We start from the raw sequence: 17,965 nt of genomic DNA, 5'->3' as shown, positions 1-17,965 counted from the left end.
CCAGACCACCCAGGACAAGAGGTTCCGCCGTGCGGGCGGGAAAGAACTGGGGTGGACCCTTCTCCTGGATTCCTCACGCAGCCAGACTAAAAGCCCCTGGAAGTACCCAGAAGGAGCATGAGGCCCAGGTCAAGGCCCATCAGCGGGACCCCAGAGCAGAGCACATCTCTGCAGTGATCTCCGAGGCACGAAGGGGTTGTCCCAAATCCACCGCTGGAGAACCTACTTCTAAATCACGCCAAGACGGAGTCCTGAGGCTTCCACATGGATTTCAGTGTTCAAAGATTACCAACCCACTGCACACCACGTTCATAACAGCATTAGGCACAACAGCCAAAAGGCGGAACGACCCGGGTGTCCGTCCAAAGGTAAATGGACGAACACAACGTGGTCCATCCGTGCAATGGAATATTATTCAGCCTTAAAAAGGGAAGGAAGTCCCAAAATGTGATTCAACACGATGACCCTTGAGGACACGATGCCAAGCGAAATAAGCTGGTCACAGAAGTGGAATCCTGATGATCCCACTTCTAGAAGACCTTAGAGGAGTCAAATTCAGGGACAGAAAGAACGGTGGTGGCCAGGGGCTGGGGGAGGGGACATGGGGAGTGTGTATTTAGTGGGGACAGGGCTTCAGGTTGGGCCGATGAGAAGGTTCTGGATGTGGATGGTGGTGGTGGCGGCTGCACAACCACGAGAATGCGCTTAACGCTACCGAACTGCACACTTGAAGAGGGTCAGAATAGTAAATTCTGTGTCGTGTCTATTTCACCACAATTTAAAAGTAATTAATAATCGAGCCACGGACAGGGGCGTCCAGGAAGGCCGAGAGATCTAGCAAGTGGTTTTCCTGACCTTGGTCATAAAGATGTGAACTATCTGTCTTACGAAAGCATTTCCCCAGGAAAGAAAACAGAAGTGATTTGAGGGACACGAGACACTGCTCAGAAGGGATGACAGGCAGACAGGGCATTGCCCCTCCCTCCTCCTCCCTCTCATCCCCTCCTTCCCCTCCCCTCTCTCCCTCCCGCCCCCGTCCTTCCCCCTCGCCCCACATCACCACCTCCCCCTCCCCCCCTCCCCCCTTCCCTCTCCCACCACCACCTCTACCAGGCCTCTTGCTGAGGGTGCCTAGCCACACCCAGACCCCTCTGTAGAGCCCAATTCCTATGAGGTCTAGCCATCAGCCGTCAATAATACAGACACACCAAATGGAGAGAGACGAGCAGCCCTTACCCTTTTCTCCGTGAGCGGGAAGGAGGCCAGGAATGTGCTGCAGACCAGACACCAGAAGGTTCTCGGGAAGAAGATGGAACACGGGCTCCAGGAGCGGGTGTGGCCTCAGCATGTACTGCAGGCTGCAGCTCTCCATGAGGGTCATATGCTTGTTTTCTGGGGGAGAAAACACCCATGTGACAGCTGTGACCAAAGGCCCTTTGGGTCAAACCAGTCGATAAACTGAGCATCTAAGAAAGAAACACCGCAAGCAGGAAACGCATTTTTCCACGAAGGCAGGGGAAATGCTCTGTTCAGCCTAAAAAGCAAAAAGAATTGATCCTTAAGAACTCTCTGGTGAAACTACAAACACACATACCTGCTTTTTATTTTTTTTTTTAAATGTTTGTTTATTTCTGAGAAAGACCATGCATGCCGCAAGCAGGCAGAAAAGGGGGTCAGAGGATCAGAAGCAGGCTCTGTGCTGACAGCAGAGAGCCCGATGTGGGGCTCGAACTTACGAACCTTGAGATCATGACCTGAGCGGAAGTTGGACGCTTAACCGACTGGGCCACTCAGGCGCCCTCCCAGATACTCGTTTTTAATGCAACACAACAAATTCCCTCCTGCTCACCCCTCCCCCCCCACCCCGAGTCATGAAGTCCAGAAACCACCCGGTCCCCATTATCACCAGGGGTCTAGAAGGCAGCCTGGGCCCCAGCCTGCCTCCCTTCCCACTCAGCACCTGCATCATCGAGCCCACGGAGCAGCAGGACTGGGACCTGGGAGCAGCAGCCTCTGAGATAGAGCCCAGCCCTCAAGGACAGACCAAGACACAAACACCGCGATACCCACAGCACAAGGGAGAACGGGACTGAACCCCAGGTAGGTGTGGACAGCAGATAGCGGACCAGGGAAAGTGAAGAGGGAGAGCATCCTGGAGGAAGAGACGGCTAAAGAAGGGTTCGGAGGGGCGCCTGGGTGGTTCAGTCGGTTAAGCGTCCGACTTCAGCTCAGGTCACGATCTCGCAGTCCGTGAGTTCGAGCCCCGCGTCGGGTTCTGGGCTGATGGCTCAGAGCCTGGAGCCTGCTTCCGATTCTGTGTCTCTCTCTCTCTCTCTCTCTGCCCCTCCCCTGTTCATGCTCTGCCTCTCTCTGTCTCAAAAATAAATAAACGTTAAAAAAAAAAATTAAAAAAAAAAAAAGGGTTCAGACACAGAGCTCGGGAAGATGGAGGGAACAGCGTCAACAGAAACTGAGGTTCAAGGAAGTGCGGTGCCCAGAACCACAGGGCCCTGGAGTTGAGACGGACCAGAGACAGGCCCTCTACACAGCCCCCCAAAAAAGTCTTGCTGGGACTTGATTTCTTCCACTGACAGGAGCCTAAGCACCTACTACGACGTGCTACACGATTTCATAAGAAATGAGCTAAATATGACCTACTGCATTCGTTAGAAAACGAAATGAACGAAAACTATATATTTAATACCTAACCACCACAGACACAGGGTCTGCTGCCTACTTTAAGATTTAGATGCCCTGAAAGGCACTCTCCGTATGGCTGGTTGGAAAGACGCTGGCCGGGCCTCCATGGAGGGAAATCAGGAGAAATGTTACAAACTAGTCCTCAGACCCAGCACCCCGGCTTCCGGGAGTTCAACCCCCAGCTGTGCGGGCACGCGTGCAAAACGACAGCTGTCCACACCAGCAATGTTCCCAAACTCTGTCCCCTGGGTCCCAAGGTTGGCTCGCAGGACCACTCAGTAAAGCACGGAACGCGACCTCAACGACAGCACATGGCCGTAGGAAGAATGGGGGGCACTCCAGGGACCAACAGGAAGACTTCACTATGGTAAACTGTCAAGGGGAAAAGAGGAGGCAAAAATGAGAGCCCGGAAATGTGTTCTTGCCTCTGTCCCACACGAGGGTCCTAGAGACACCCAGGGGTGCAAGGGAGGGAGCAGAGCAGCGGGGGAAGGCCTCACTGGACCTTTTTAAACTTTTTTATGCTGTTTTAATTCTCAATCATGTGAATGTGTTGCCCATTCCAGCAAGAAATCTGTACATTTCGGGAAATGCCCACGAGAAGGTGACCCTCATGCTCTCAGCTCCCAGCACACAACCTTCCACTGCTGCCCCAGGACAAGCCGCTGGCTGTGCACATCTGTCTAAAGGTCCTGATCCTGGGGCGCCCAGCTGGCTCAGTCGATGGAGCATGTGACTCTCGGTCTCAGGATCATGATTCGAGCCCCACCATTGGGCATGGAGCCTACTTAAAATTAAATTTAAAAAAAAAAAGTCCTGATCCTAAGGATGCTCCAGGACACAAAATGCCAGCAGAGTAATGATTAGACTCAATTAAGAAATAACCTAAAAGTCAATTTCTATCAATAAAATTAAGTTTCAGGGGCACCTGGGTGGCTCAGCTGGTTAGGCGTCCAACTCTTGATTTCAGCTCACATCATGATCTCAGGGTTCCTTGTGAGTTAGAGCCCCGAGTCGGGCTCTGCACTGACACCAGAGGCTGCTTGGGATTCTCTCTCTCTGCCCCTCCCCTGCTCGTTCACACGCATGGATGTACATGAGCTCTGTCTCTCTCACCCTCTCTCTAAAATAAGTAAACTTTAAAAAAAATATCTTAGGTCGCCTGGGTGGCTCAGTCGGTTAAGCATCCAACTTCGGTTCAGGTCACGATCTCCCATTCCGTGAGTTCCAGCCCCGTGTCGGGTTCTGGGCTGACAGCTCACAGCCTGCAGCCTGCTTCGGATTCTGTGTCTCCCTCTCTCTCTGCCCCTCCCCACTCACGCTCTGTCTGTCTCTGTCTCAAAGATAAATAAACATTAAAAAAATGTTTTTGAATACTTTAAAAACTAAAATAAAGTTTTGGACTGATTGCTCCTCTGTAATGAAATTTTCACCAAATTCAATGGGCAGTGGAAGGTGTGGGATTGGTTCGATTTTTAACTCAGGCCGCGGGGCAGGCTCAAAGTTCCTGTCACAGAATCCGGCAACAAGTTTAAGACAAGAAAAGCCATCCTCCCAAACGGATCCACCTCTGACCACCTGACCCCTCCACACCCCCACCCCGGGCCTCGGACATGTTCTGCCAGGCGCCCCCATCCATCTGTCCATCCTCCACACGGCTGCTGGACCTCGTGGGGGACGGCGGGAGGCCCCGCAGGACACTCCTCTGCGGTCAGGCACAGCTGGAAGGCCGTGCCGTGCCGAGAGGAACCAGCGGGCCTCACGGCGAAAGGTCTCTGGTGCCCGCGTGGCCGGTGACCGACAGCAACTACCCCGCCTGGTGGGCAAGGCTGCCGCCCCGGCGGCCAGGAGGCTCCGGGGCTGCTGTCCCAGGGACGTCCGCAGGAAGCAATGCCCTCCTCTCAGGCTGGCACGTTAGAGTTCCTTCAGTTGTGTCCAAACTCCAGGCCCGTGAGAAGTTTTGCCCTAATTCACTAAATAAAGCCGCTAAGCTGATAGGTTTACACGGAGAAAGATCCCAAGATGGACTGAGGGCAGAGAGCACTCAGAGTTACAGGGTGAACCAGTGCTGCTGAGGACGGCAGGACCTTCCGCGGCAACACCGCGGGCCAGGCCGGGCCACGCCTCGTCGCTTACGTTCTACGGGGTCGTGGAGAAGCGGGTGCAGGAGGGCTCGGGGGGTGCCGTGGTACAGCTTCAACCTGCAAGACACGTCCAGGGGGTGCACGTCAACTCTCCGCGTCTGGCTTCCAGTCACCAGACGCCAGCCACACGTCTCGGAAGGAAAGCACGCAACTCGCCAACCGCCCCACACCTACTAGAGCTTTCTACACACCAGACAATCACACCTTCCGCAAAGAAGAGAGATGGCCAAGCGAAGCAGCAGCCCCCCCGTGCCACCCACGCCCCTGGCGCCCCCCACGCCCCCCGTGCCCCTGGCCACACACTTCCAGCACACGGACAGCCCGCCCCCACGCACCCAGGTGCTAGAAAACTACACCAGGGAAATTTATAACGCTCTGAAATGTCCCAGCAAAGACAACGTCTGAGGAAGTGCCATGGTTGTGTATCCAGACCACTGGTTCTCAACCAGGGGTGAGACTGCCTGATATTTGGTAGCGTCCACAGATATTTCCAATGGTCACAAGTGGGGGGAGGAGGCTGGGAGGTTTCTGGCATCTAGTGGGTAAGGCCAGGGATGTTCTCAGAGATCCTGCAGCACATAGGATGCCCCCCAGCAAAGACTTATCCAGCCCCAGGCGTCAGTCCGCCAAGGCTGAGAGGCCCTGCTCCAGAGGGACAACGTAAGCGTCAACCCCGGCCGGCGTGGGGACACACGGTCTTCTCCATCGTGGTCTGTGCGGCTCCTGGACAGGGCCTGGAGCCAAGTGTGTATGGAGGAGTGCCCGCTGCTCACCGGCTGCGTGCTCGAGAACGTATTTGGTACCCCCGCACCCTTACGAGATGCACACCGTTCTCTCTCAGGCACACACGAGGGAATTCGGAGCCAAGAGTCTAGGTGCCTGGCCTAAAGCCCCCCAGGACTAAGTGAGAGCCTGCACCCGCCTTATACCACCCCCACGCCCAGGGCCAGAGCCGGCCCCACCCCCATCTAAAGGACAACTCCCCGGCTTACTCAGAAATGGCAAACCCAGCTACTCCAAAGCAAAAACCTCCCACAGTACACACCGTTGGGAACAGACCACGACACAAGTGGACAAAGGGAAAGCTTTCTGTGTGGGGGATGATGAGCGGTTAACTCTCCCCAGAGTGAGGCTGGAAAATCCCCAGGATAAAGAAAACGAGGCAGATACCGCTTGTCCTGGGAGGCTGAGGTAGGAGACTCCAGCTTGTTGCCGAAGATCCGAAGAATTCCGAACCCACATGACAAAGCCTGGAGGGAGCCATCCGGCCTCCTGCCCTCGGTGACCACTTCGACCACAGCCACGATGTTAGGGTGGTTTAAGGACGTGTGAAAATACAAGGACTGCAAAACAGAAACCAGAACGTAGGTGATGGACTGTCCTGCAGGTCCTAAAATGCCGCAAACGTGTCTCCTCCTGGGACACACCTCCTTCTAGGGCCCTGGAGCAGAATAGCTCCGTCGGAGTCGGAAGCTGGCATCACGGCTTTTCATTCGGACGGGAACGAACGAAGCTGTTCTGTTCCAGGAGCTCCCATCCACTCCCATCCACTCCCATCCACGGAACGTGCCACAGGCCCTGCACCTAAAGGAAGGCAGGAGCGACTTCACGCCCCCGTCTCCTCGTGGGAACCAGTCACTGCAAACACACACGCCTGCCGACCCGTCCCACAGAACACTCACCGCCTGAAACTTCAACCCAGCTTGCCAACGTCGACCCTAGTCCGTTTTCTGTGCAGCCGTTACGAAGTTCCACCAAACCAACTGTTTCAACTAAGCAGGATCCTTAGATTTCTTGAGATGCTATGTAATCATCCCCAGTTCAGAGCCCAACATCTTTTTACGACAAAAATCACCTCGACAGCCTTTTCTTACAAGACTGTTTTTGGACCTAAGCCAAGTAGACGGTATTCAGGTGGCTCCTAAAAGGTTTCCCACCTGTCACCTTTCCGCTCCATCCTATGCAATCGGAGCCCCAGCTGGGCCCTGTCCCGCCCCGCCCCGCCCATCCTGGGGGTCGTCCTGGTGGTGGCCTTAAGGGCAAGACAACAGAGGGGAGTCAGAGCCACCTGCCTCTCCGCCTGGCTGCCCGGTGGCGTTCTCCGTTGACACAGAAGAGAACGCGCCTCCGCTCCGTGGGCTCTGTGGTTCTTTTATTTGGTGAGCCCAGCGCAGTCACCTCTGTTTAAAGCTAATAAACGGCGTAGGCACCGAGGATGCGGACAGGATCGCGGCCGGGCTTCGCAGGTCAAACCTAGACAGAGGTGCTGAGCTGTGGCTCTGCACTGGGAGCGTCCCCGGAACTGCGTCCGCACTGGGGGAGAGTGACGGGTGAGAGGTCACCCCCTTGCACACATAGACCCCCCCACCCCAGCCAGGGAGCGGTAAGGCAAGGCCACGCTGGGCAGCTTCAATGTGATTTACCCGTGGACTAATCCCCCATTAATGAGTCATTACCAGGGTGTCACCGAGAAAACGTTTCCTGTAATCACAGACTGTCAGCCCAGAATAACAGAGAGACACATTAAAACATCAGCCATGAGATATAAATCGTTATTCTATTATCTTTTATGGCAAAATGATGAAATAATGGCCACTCACAGCTGACAGGTGGTGGGACCAAGAGAGAATTATGTTTCTGTTTCCGAGACTCAAGAACTGTTTTTGAACGGCCGGCCGCAGCGTCGGTTTGTCACCATCTCACCTGTCCTATCAATACCTGGGTACGTCCGTGTTAGCAACACCGCCCGCTTCTCCTTTCGGCAGCGAAACAGATGCTCCGATGCAAAGCCACGAAGGTCCCCCACTCGGAGGTCACCCTGACACTGCTCTGTCTGGAGCAGTAGCACCAGCTGTTCAGCAGGTCCAAGTTCGAATTTAGGGCCGCGGCCCTTCCCTGCCATCTGCCCCCGAAGACGATGATTTGAGACCGGAAACGACGACAGCAGAGCCCCGTTGCTGTCTGTCCCCAAAGACCCCACCTTCAACCAGGAGCGTCGGCTGCCGGGAGCACAGCATGCCGACCGTGACCCGAGGCCTGAAGGGTGTTACCCTATCACTACTGACCGTGAAGGGCGCGTGCTCTTTTCCAAATGTCATTTACGGAGCCTTCAGTGTGGGGAGAGCACCGTGCTGAAGAATCTCTAAGGAACCTGAAGACACGACCCCACCCCCAAGTTCAGAGCTCAAAGGTAAGGCTAGCCTCGGCAGGTATAAAACACATACCCAGTGCAGAACCCACCAGAAGCCTGTGGAAGTAAAAAGGCTCCCAGGGGTAAGAGCACAAGGCAGCCGTGGAGCTTCTCAGAAAGAACACAACAGGCCCCAGGGTCGCCTGTGCCGAGCCCCGGTCAGCAAACAAGGCCACGCCTGACCTAGTGTGGTCTCCACCTCTCGGGCATGTAACCTTTAACCCGGCAATCTGGGACTCCCTGGTCGGTGCTGGTGACACAGACCGCCTGGTTGACCCCTGCCTTCCCCCCACAGGAAGGGGACCTCACCCGAGAACAATGTTCTCTCTGCAGAAATGACTTTTTCCCACCCTGTTCTATGAAAGCCCCGCACTCTGTCCAGCTCCCCGGAGCTCCTTTCTATTTGCCGGATGGGATGCCGCCCCATTCATGAGTCGTGAATACAGCCAATGAGATTGTCAAATTTACACAGCTGATTTTTGGTTTTTGGGGTTTGTTGGTGTTTTTTTTTTAGCTTAGTTATTTATTTTGAGAGAGAGAGAGAGAACACTCAAGCAGGGGAGGGGCAGAGAGAGGGAGAGAGAATCCCAAGCAGCCTCCACACCATCAGCACAGAGCCAACACAGAGCTCAGACTCACAATCCACGAGCTGGTGACCCGAGCAGAAATCCAGAGTCGGACGCTTAACCAACTGAACCCCCACGGCCCCTGATTTTTGTTTTCTAACGAGCTTTAATACTCTGGTCGCCTTGCGGGGACCTTCCCCAGGAGGGCAAAGCGGGGCCAGCCCGGCCCACCCGGTACCGAGGTGCCATTCCCACCTTGCAGCACGCGATTGGACTCCGCCAGCACTTCCGCCAGCACTCAGCTGAGCCAAAACTGCAAATAAGCCCTTCAGTGTAAGGATGTCTAATTAACACCACGAGGCAGGCTGCGAGAGGAAAATCCTGTGCATCAACTAAAACCACGTGATTAAAAGTTTGCGTCAAGCCCATCAAATTACCTGCAAGAGAAGAACTCTCGGGACTGAAGAGGGGGGCTCTCGTTCACTCCAGTCACATCCCCACTCATCTACACTTGACAGGATTCCTCCCTGATGGGGTAAACAGGTTAATAAATCATGGAAACGCTCCTGTCTTAACACCTTCATCTTCCAAAACATGGACACCATTTTGCCCAGGGGCCAGGTCCTCATCTCTCACCCACATGACAGAACTGAAATGGGGCGTCTGATGACGCGCCGTGATGGAGAGGCCGCGGCCACGCGTCCCCAACTGCACTGCCACTCGACCTGCTCGCTTCAGTCGCAAGCGGAAGGCTGGGCGGCAAGGCCAGGGAAGAGAGGAGCAGAGATGGCAACAGTGTCTTCGAGCAATTCTTTTCCAACAAGCCTTTAACAGAGAATCTTCAGGAAGGCAGATGGCTTACCAACACTTCCTGCGGCCTCCCACTTGAGGCTCAGATGGTTTCCTGTGCACTTCCCACCATGAGCCCGAGTGCCCCGAACCCGGGGACTCTGTGACACAAAACTCTCCTCTGGGAAACGCAAAGTCTCCAGCTCCAAAGTCAGAGGCTTCTGTGCACCCAGGGCAGAGCCCGCCATCACCCACAGCACACAACACACAACAGGGCCAGCCCCAGGGGTCAGCCCGCCAAGGCTGAGAGGCCCTGCTCCAGAGGGACAACGTAAGCGTCAACCCCGGCCGGCGTGGGGACACACGGTCTTCTCCATCGTGGTCTGTGCGGCTCCTGGACAGGGCCTGGAGCCAAGTGTGTATGGAGGAGTGCCCGCTGCTCACCGGCTGCGTGCTCGAGAACGTATTTGGTACCCCCGCAGCCTTACGAGATGCACACCGTTCTCTCTCAGGCACACACGAGGGAATTCGGAGCCAAGAGTCTAGGTGCCTGGCCTAAAGCCCCCCAGGACTAAGTGAGAGCCTGCACCCCCCTTATACCACCCCCACGCCCAGGGCCAGAGTGTCCACTTTTTAATTTTTTTTAACATTTATTCATTTTTTGAAAGACAGAGAGAGACAGAGCACGAGCAGGGGAGGGGCAGAGAGAGAGGGAGACACAGAATCCGAAGCAGGCTCCGGGCTGTCAGCACAGAGCCTGACACCGGGCCAGAACCCACAGACCGGGAGATCATGACCTAAGTTGAAGTTGAACACTTCAGGCACCCCTAGAGTGTCCACTTTTAAAGAGGAAATCACATGGCTGTCACCGCCTGACGAATCAGGACCATTTGAGAGTGGATTCTCGTGGCACTGGCATGGTAGCAGAGGCCACCCCACTAGCTGTACCTCGAGCTCAGGCCGCTGGTGTACCTACCCCTGTAGCAACACCAGGGGCTGAGGGGAGCCCTGGAGGCAGCCAGCCCGGTCTGCATGGTGGCGGTCCTGTCTCCCATAAAACACAAGGAGGAGGAGAGACACCTGGGTGGCTCGATCAGTTAAGCGTCCGACCCTTGATCTCGGCTCAGGTCACGATCTCACGGTTCACGGGATCGAGTCCCGCATCAGGCTCCGTGCTGACAGTGTGGCACCTGCTTGGGATTCTCTCTCTCTCACTCTCCCTGCAGCTCTCCAGCTCTCTCTCGAAATAAATAACTTAAAAAATATACGAGAAGGAAACAGGACGCTGTCACTGAAAGCCTGCGTGTGCTTTGTTAGGGGGAGAGTTTAAAGGAGAACGACATACATCTCAGAAGGAAAATGCAGAAACCGCACGGTACTTTGGCTTCCCAGATTATTTTTCAGAAGATACTTTTTGAGAGGTGGAACAAATTATTAACCATCTCAGCAGAAGTGAAAGGCAATTCCTCTGCACCAGGAGGGTCTCAAAGGACAGCACAGAACTCTGGTCTCTGAGCTAAGAGGCTCCACCAGGCAGCGCCCGGGTGGCCGAGCCTGAGTTCAGGAGGCTGAGCCTCAGTGGGGGAGGCAGGCAAGCCTGAGGGGGGAGGTTGAGCCTGAGGAATTCATCACTCACGGAAATATCAGCTCAGGTTCAAGGCAAGACTTCTTTCTTCAAGGTCTTTCTCCAAGACGTTATTTGCCAAGCAATAAAGTCGGGACCCATATGACACTGACAACTGAGTAAAAACCCTGAGCACACGGGCTTTGCTCATTAATCCACATTTAGACTGGACGGCCATGGTGATTCCAAGGATGGGGGCCTGCTACTGGCGGCCTGCCCACCTCCAATCAGATCTCCCCACGCCACTGCCGACCGGTAAAACCAGAAAACACAAGCAATTAATAAAACCAGAAAAAGATCTTCGCCAAATTTCCGAATCCCCTCTAAAAAGGGCAAGTTGTACTTGTTTCCAGAGGTGCGTGGGCAGCAAGGGCAGACCCTCCTGTCTGTGGGTGCCACCACGGGAGTGCTCCCCATTTCCATGGCTCGCGTGCATGGAAACACGTATACACGCACACGCACGCACACACACTCCGCACGGGGTATTCTTTCCTTAACTAACTCGAAAGGAGCTGATTTTTCCGTATTCTGATCATCAGAATCAGAGAGGAAGTGCTGGGCCGGGAGGACTGTGCTCAAGGGCGCAGCAGGCCGGCCGGTTCCTGGGGCGCCACTGGCCTCTGCTGCTCGCCTTGGGCATAGCAGCTGGACAGCAGCCGCTTCCTGAGCAACTCTTCTGGCATCACCGCCCCCCAAAAACCCTCTGCTCACCCACTGGCCCTGCTGCACGCTCCACTTCAGCAACTGCAAGACTGGAGGGTGCAGAATTTTCCAGAAACTTTAAACACTGTGTCCTCACTAACGCACCGTCCCCCGCCACGTGGCCGACTCAGCAGGAGACAAACAGCGAGGGAGGCTGAGCAGACGTGGAGGGCCCAGGACCGGGTGACATCTGACGCATCCCACGGCCGGTGTGGCAGCAGAGGCCTCTGGGGGGAAGCAGTGCTGAGCCTGGACAGGTCCAGCAGGAGCAGGGCAGTTCCGGAGGCTGTTTTCTACGGTGTGGCCAGTTCCGTAGGCCACCATGGCCGAGCCACTCTGGGCAGAACGTGGCCTGGGGGACGTGACCCCGCCGCTACAGGGAAGTCCCACCACTCGGCGCTGGTCAGGGACAGGGGTGCCAAGGGGAGGACATGGGAGAGGGACTCGTTCCCAACCCACGACCGCAAAGCACTCAGGCGCTGATTTCAGGGCTCACCTCCACCCAGTGACACGAGGGGCCTGGGAGCGGGCACTCCCGGCCTCCTGACCTGCTGATGACTGTAAGGAGGGACATATGACACCGTCCTCTGGAGGAGGGCTGGGGGGACGGAATCACATAACGTGCTGTGAGCCAAGGCCCGCCCACGGCCCAGCCCACGGTGAACTCCCACGTCCACCACTCCTCATTCACGTCCACACCTCCATCATTCGCTGTGGTCATGTCACAAACCAGGCTTCCGCGGGCCTGACCGGACACACGACAAAGAGAAATCCGAGCAGCCTGGCCCTCGAAGGCCACCCCCGAAGGCAGCGGAGGCTGAGCCCGGCCAGGTGATCCACGACCCCAGGGCCACGCTGCTCCTGGCGAACCTCTTCCAGCCGTGTCAGGGGCGAGAAGGCCACTCATCGCCCATGCTGACACACAGACCCACACGTGGCTCACGTGCGATGCAGCCGCCAGACTCCTCAGTAGCATTTGCATAGGCTGTGTGACAACCTGAATATCAGACACATCTTTCGTCCCCAGGACACATGCTTTCCCAAGGCCTCATTTAACCTTCCTGACCTCTGGGGGCACGAGCGCCCTCCTACCCTGGGAAGGCAGGGCTCCAGCGGATGGATCCGCGCCCCGACCACAGCCCGAACCCTGGGTGGCAGCCAAAGGCAGGGAGCGGCGTGCTCAGCCGGCCCCCCGCAGCTTCAGGACTGAGCCGGGACGGTCCCCAGCAGCAAAGGGGCACTCGGGCTGTGGTCACATGCGGTGACGCCTCCCAGGACGGCTGTGGTCACTGCCAGCTTCACCACTCACTGCACTACGGCTACTGCACCAGGCTCCCCTGAGCCCCGCTCGACACCCGAGAAGGATCAAGTCAACAGGGCACCGGCCCTCTCCACACCTGTGACGTCCCCACAGGAGCCCAATCAAGCAGACGGGCCGCGTCGGGAAGCTGGTGCGTGTGTGACCCTGCTCTGCCTGCAGCGTCGGCTTCGACGTTCACTCAGGGGAGCCCCTCCTTCTTCCCCTCCCCGCAGAGGTCTCCCCGTCCCCCCGGGACAGCAGCGTACCGGCCTCCTTTGGAAGCTCACCGCAACTTACAATGACTCTGTTACCTGCTTCTGCGCGTCACCCCCCTTCTGCGCGGTGAGCTCCGTGACCGTGCCGTCCACCCTCACCCCCGGCACCCAGCCCAAGGCCTGAATACATGCTTGTATTGGGGGCAGCCGGACAAAGCCAGAAACCACCGGCCCGCGGGGCAGGGGCCAGTGACGTTAGCAGCAGTGCCAACACAAGCACCCAGGGTGGACACAGAAGGCGTGGGTCCCAGTCCAGGCTCTGCCCCCTGCCACCTGGGTAAGTCGCCTTCCCTCCTGCTAAGTCTCAAACACCCGTCTTGAAGACAAAGAAGGAAACCAAACTGAAAGAAGAAGGGGGACAAGGAGGGTGAGAGAAAACGGGAGAGTCAGTGAGACCGATAATCTCCTAACTTTGCTCCACGAACTCCAGGGTTCCTTGAAGGTGACAAGACCCACGAGTGTCCCCCGCCCCACTGCTTGGACCAGAGCCACACGCTCTCGTCTGCCCGGGACACGTGGCTCCCGCACCGGTTGGGTCTGGAAATGGAGTGCCCCAGGGCTAAGACCAGCTTTGCGGCCGCGTGCCTCAGGTCTGAGATGCACAGGGCGTGTGCTTGGCCCCAGAGCAGCCCCGCCCGCCGACAAGGCCCACCTCGTCGAAGACGATCCTGGACGGCTGCCTGGAGAGCTGCTCCACGGGCCTCACGGCGGTCTTCCACGTCCTCCCAAAAAAGTGTCGGTAGGTGACATCAAAGAGGGACACGCGCAGACAGCAGCCCACCTCCGAGAGCATCTCCAGCACTCCCTGCGAGACAGAAGGTGCCGGCCCTGAAGGCTTCCCGACGTCACGAGCCATGCCCCACGTGCTGACCGGCCAGCCTGGGAGAACTGGGACACTCAGAATCCACCGGTTTTAGGGGTCAATATCCTCTGGGGGAACTGCCTCTCCCGTGGCTAGTGCTCTTGGGGTGGGGGTGGGGGATTATGCGTCAAAGGGCTGGGCCCTCCCCTGGCCAATCCAAGCACTAAAGTCCCAAGGTACAGACAACATGGGCAAAAGACTCACCCAGTGCCAATGAGACACAAGAGGCCACGGCTGAAGAGACACAGGCACCTGACACCACACGGGCCCGAGAGAGAACAAGCCCAGGTTATGGCACTTGAGACCCTAGATCAAGCCACACCTGAAGTTTGTCCTAACTATGGATTTGCCTGTTGTGTGAGCTCTCTCTAACTTAAGCTGTTTTGAATGGGGTTGTCCTTATTATTTGCAAACAAATGAGTCCTTCTTGATATAATCACAAACTCTAAATCCTCAACTTGTCAGAATTATTCTGGGGTGGTATTAGCAAAGGAAAAGCAGATCTTTGAGGACTGAGAAGTCATGGCTGCCAACACAGACGAAAACACCCAGGGACTGTAAACACAAGCCATCTTCCCAGAGCCACACAACCTACAGTGAGGCTCTCCTTTGTGCTCTTATCGTCTGCCCTGGAACCAAGAAATGGTTTTCATTCATTCATTCACTCATTCATTCATCAAACATTCATTAAGCACCTACTCTACGCATCTACTCTGTGCCAGGCACTGTTCCAGGCACTAGTGAGACAACAGGGAACAGGGCTCATGTAAAGAACAGTAAGAGTGGGGGAGACGGTGGGTGTGCATTTTAACAGGATGGCCAGGGGAGGTCAGGAAAGACGATGTTTGAGCTGAGAACTAAGGGGAGGGGAGACACCAGGCAGAAGGAGCAGCAAACCAAAGGCCCTGGGGCAGAGGAGAGCCGGGGTTCTCAGCGACCCTGGAGAGCCTGCACCAACCATACTCAACTGTGTTAACTAGTTTTTCTGACACTGTGTTCTTGGTGCTCTGGCACCTGGGGCCTCACCACAGGAGACTGACCGCCCCCCCCCCCCCCCAGGACCGGCTAACTCCTACACAGAGTAAATGACTTGCCTTCCAGAACGTCTCTGATATGCAAACTGGCCAATCCAGAGTCCAGACTCCCATCTGGTCCCCTATCTGGCTCCTAGCCTCCAGGAGGCCACGGAAATGATTCACACCCACCAATCCTGAACCTGGTCAAGTGCTCACCCTTCCTTGTGCCTTCCCTCCCATGAAAGCCAAGGTGAAGACTCTTGGCTATGGTCTTCCCGGCTGCTCTGCCTCCTGACAGACCCCATGACACCCTGGTGCCACCCCGCATGGCCCTATGTGGCCTGGCATACCCCGCCTCTTAGGAACAGTAATAAACTGTCTTCTCAATGTTGCCCTCACCCCACATAGGTTTTTTTTTTTTTTTTTTAAGTTTACTTGAGAGAGAGAGAGAGAGAGCGCACAAGGGTGCAAAAGCAGGAATGTGGGAGGGACAGAGAGAGAGAATCCTAAGCAGGCTCCACACTGTCAGCACAGAGCCCAACATGGGGCTCGATCCCACATGACCTGAACCAAAATCAAGAGGTAGATGCTCAACCGACTGAGCCACCCAGGCACCTTTCATGACATGGGTTTTAAAACTAGGCCCCCCCATGGGGCACCTGGGTGGCTGAGTCAGTTAAGTGTCTGACTTCAGCTCAGGTCATGATCTCTCAGTCTGTGTGTTCGAGCCCCAGGTTGGGCTCTGTGCTGACAGCTTGGAGCGTGGAACCTGCTTCGGATTCTGTGTCTCCCTCTCTCTCTGCCCCTCCCCCACTCATACTCTCTCAATAATAAATAAATGTTAAAAAAAATTTTTTTTTTTTTAAATAATGATATACCACCTCTAACCTCTCAGGTTAGCAACAATCAAAAACTTTGACAACTTCTGCCACAGGATGGGGGAAATAGGTATTCATGTACAATTTTCATGGGCATATAAAATGTTACCATCTCCATGGAGGGCATCTGGCAATACTGAAAATCTGATCAGATGCACCCTTTGCTCTAGCAACTCAGCTAGAATTTGTCCTCTGGATACCCTTAGACAAACCCATAAAAATATGTGTATAAGAATATTCCCTGGGGCGCCTGGGGGGCTCAGTCAGTTAAGCATCAACTTCAGCTCAGGTCATGAACTTGCGGTTCATGGGTTCGAGACCCATGTAGGGCTCTGTGCTGATAGCTGGGAGCCTGGGGCCTGCTTCGGATTCTGTGTCTCCCTCTCTCTCTGCCCCTCCCCTGCTCAAGCTCTCTATCTCTCTCTCTCAAAAATAAACAAACATTTAATAATTAATAAATAAATAAATAAATAAATAAATAAAACAAGGTCCCCCTGTGTAACTGCAGCAACTGTGAGGGAAGAGGGAGGGGCCGGATGTGTCATTTAACTCAGTGGGGGTCCTCACAATGTACAGTGTATCAAAACCCCCCCCCCGCCCCCCCCCCCCCCCCGGGCACCTTAATTAAATAGCTCACAATTATTTTGTCAATTTCATCTCCCTCCAGCCAGCACCAGGAGCTCAGCGAGGATGGGCTGGATGCGGATGTGAGGGACAGAACCACAGAACAGGTAAGGATGGGGTGGCCAGCTGCCTCACGGTGCCCAGGCTTCTCCTGGGTCTAGCGCTCGTGAGTCCCATGTCCCTAGTCCCTAGTCCCTAGCAAAGGATGATGGCAGTGTTTTCTGTCCCTGGAAGCTGGGAGCGAGGAAGCAGAAAGACAGCAAACAGGTAGGGAGGAGGCAGCCAAGCCTGGTTTCAGTCACGGAGTTGTGGGGACCTCCCCACTCCCCAGGCCTCCACACACCTCTCTCAGCATGGCCCCTGTCTCTCTAGCCACATCCCCTTCCCTCCTCCTATTCCCCCCAGCTACCTCTTCTCAGGAACCTCATTCCCGTGCCTTCCCTGACCTCCACCATCTAGACCCCTGCCGGTCCTCTGATCTTGCTTTCCCTTTCCCCGGGGTTCATCCAGTTCTCTGCTGCCCCCAACCAAGTGTGAGCTCTGGGAGGATAAGGGTCAAGAGTATCCTCCCGGATACTCTTCCCTGCCCCATCCTTAGGGCCTAGAACGAGACCTTGCCCCATATCAGTGCACTTGTCCCCAGGGGCCTGATCCTAAGCTTCCCCTCACTGCTGATGCTGCCCAGGGTGCCACCAGCAGCCTCTTAACCCTCCTTCTCTTCCCCATTCGTCTTCTCCCTTCCCCTCCTCCTCTCGCTCCTCCCCCCACCCCCTCCCTCCTCCTTTCCCCTCCTCCCTCCTCCCCTATTCCCTGTTCTCACTCCTCCCTGCCACTCCTCCCCCTCCCCTCCTGCCCCCTCCCCTCCTGCCCCTTCCCCTCCTCCTCCCTCCCCCTCCCTCTTCCCAATCCTTCCCCCTCCTCTTCTTCCTCCCCATCCTCCTCCCCCCTCCCCTTTCTCTCCCCCTCTCCTCCTCTCTCTCCCTCCTCTTCCTCCCATTCTCAGAGATGTAAGCACCAGCCACAACCTGCTAATTCCCAAACCTTTCCTGCTGACCTAGACCTCTTCCCAGAACCCAGACCCTAACCATCCTTCCACCTCTATGTGACTCCATACCCATTTCTAATCAGGTAGGTTTCTAAACAGTCTCTGCTGGTGTGTGAAGACAGAATGTGGGATGGTCATCTGTGTCACCCACACAGCTGCAAATATACAATTGTGCCCAAGAAACATCAAACTGAATTGGAACAGCCAAAGCAAAGAAGATCAATCAACGTTCATGGTAAAGTTAAACTCA

At 55.6% G+C, this 17,965-nt stretch overlaps 1 protein-coding gene across 6 annotated transcripts in view; it reads right to left on the bottom strand.

Annotated features, from left to right (window-relative positions):
• NPHP4 (nephrocystin 4) overlaps positions 1–17,965 on the bottom strand; it is a 110,875-nt gene that overhangs the window by 80,058 nt on the left and 12,852 nt on the right. For all 6 annotated transcript variants that reach the window (XM_019461202.2, XM_019461203.2, XM_019461201.2 and 3 more), the window contains 4 exons: positions 13,943–14,095; positions 6,015–6,187; positions 4,837–4,901; positions 1,237–1,392 (listed from right to left, as the gene is read on the bottom strand). In XM_019461202.2, coding sequence (XP_019316747.2) covers positions 1,237–1,392; positions 4,837–4,901; positions 6,015–6,187; positions 13,943–14,095 — 547 coding nt within the window. The remainder of the gene's footprint in view (positions 1–1,236; positions 1,393–4,836; positions 4,902–6,014; positions 6,188–13,942; positions 14,096–17,965) is intronic.

The sequence above is a fragment of the Panthera pardus genome, unplaced genomic scaffold, assembly GCF_024362965.1.
Source record: "Panthera pardus isolate Hobbes unplaced genomic scaffold, ASM2436296v1 HiC_scaffold_11, whole genome shotgun sequence".
In the NCBI taxonomy this organism is placed as follows: Eukaryota; Metazoa; Chordata; class Mammalia; order Carnivora; family Felidae; genus Panthera; species Panthera pardus.
This window is presented reverse-complemented; position numbering and strand designations above follow the sequence as displayed.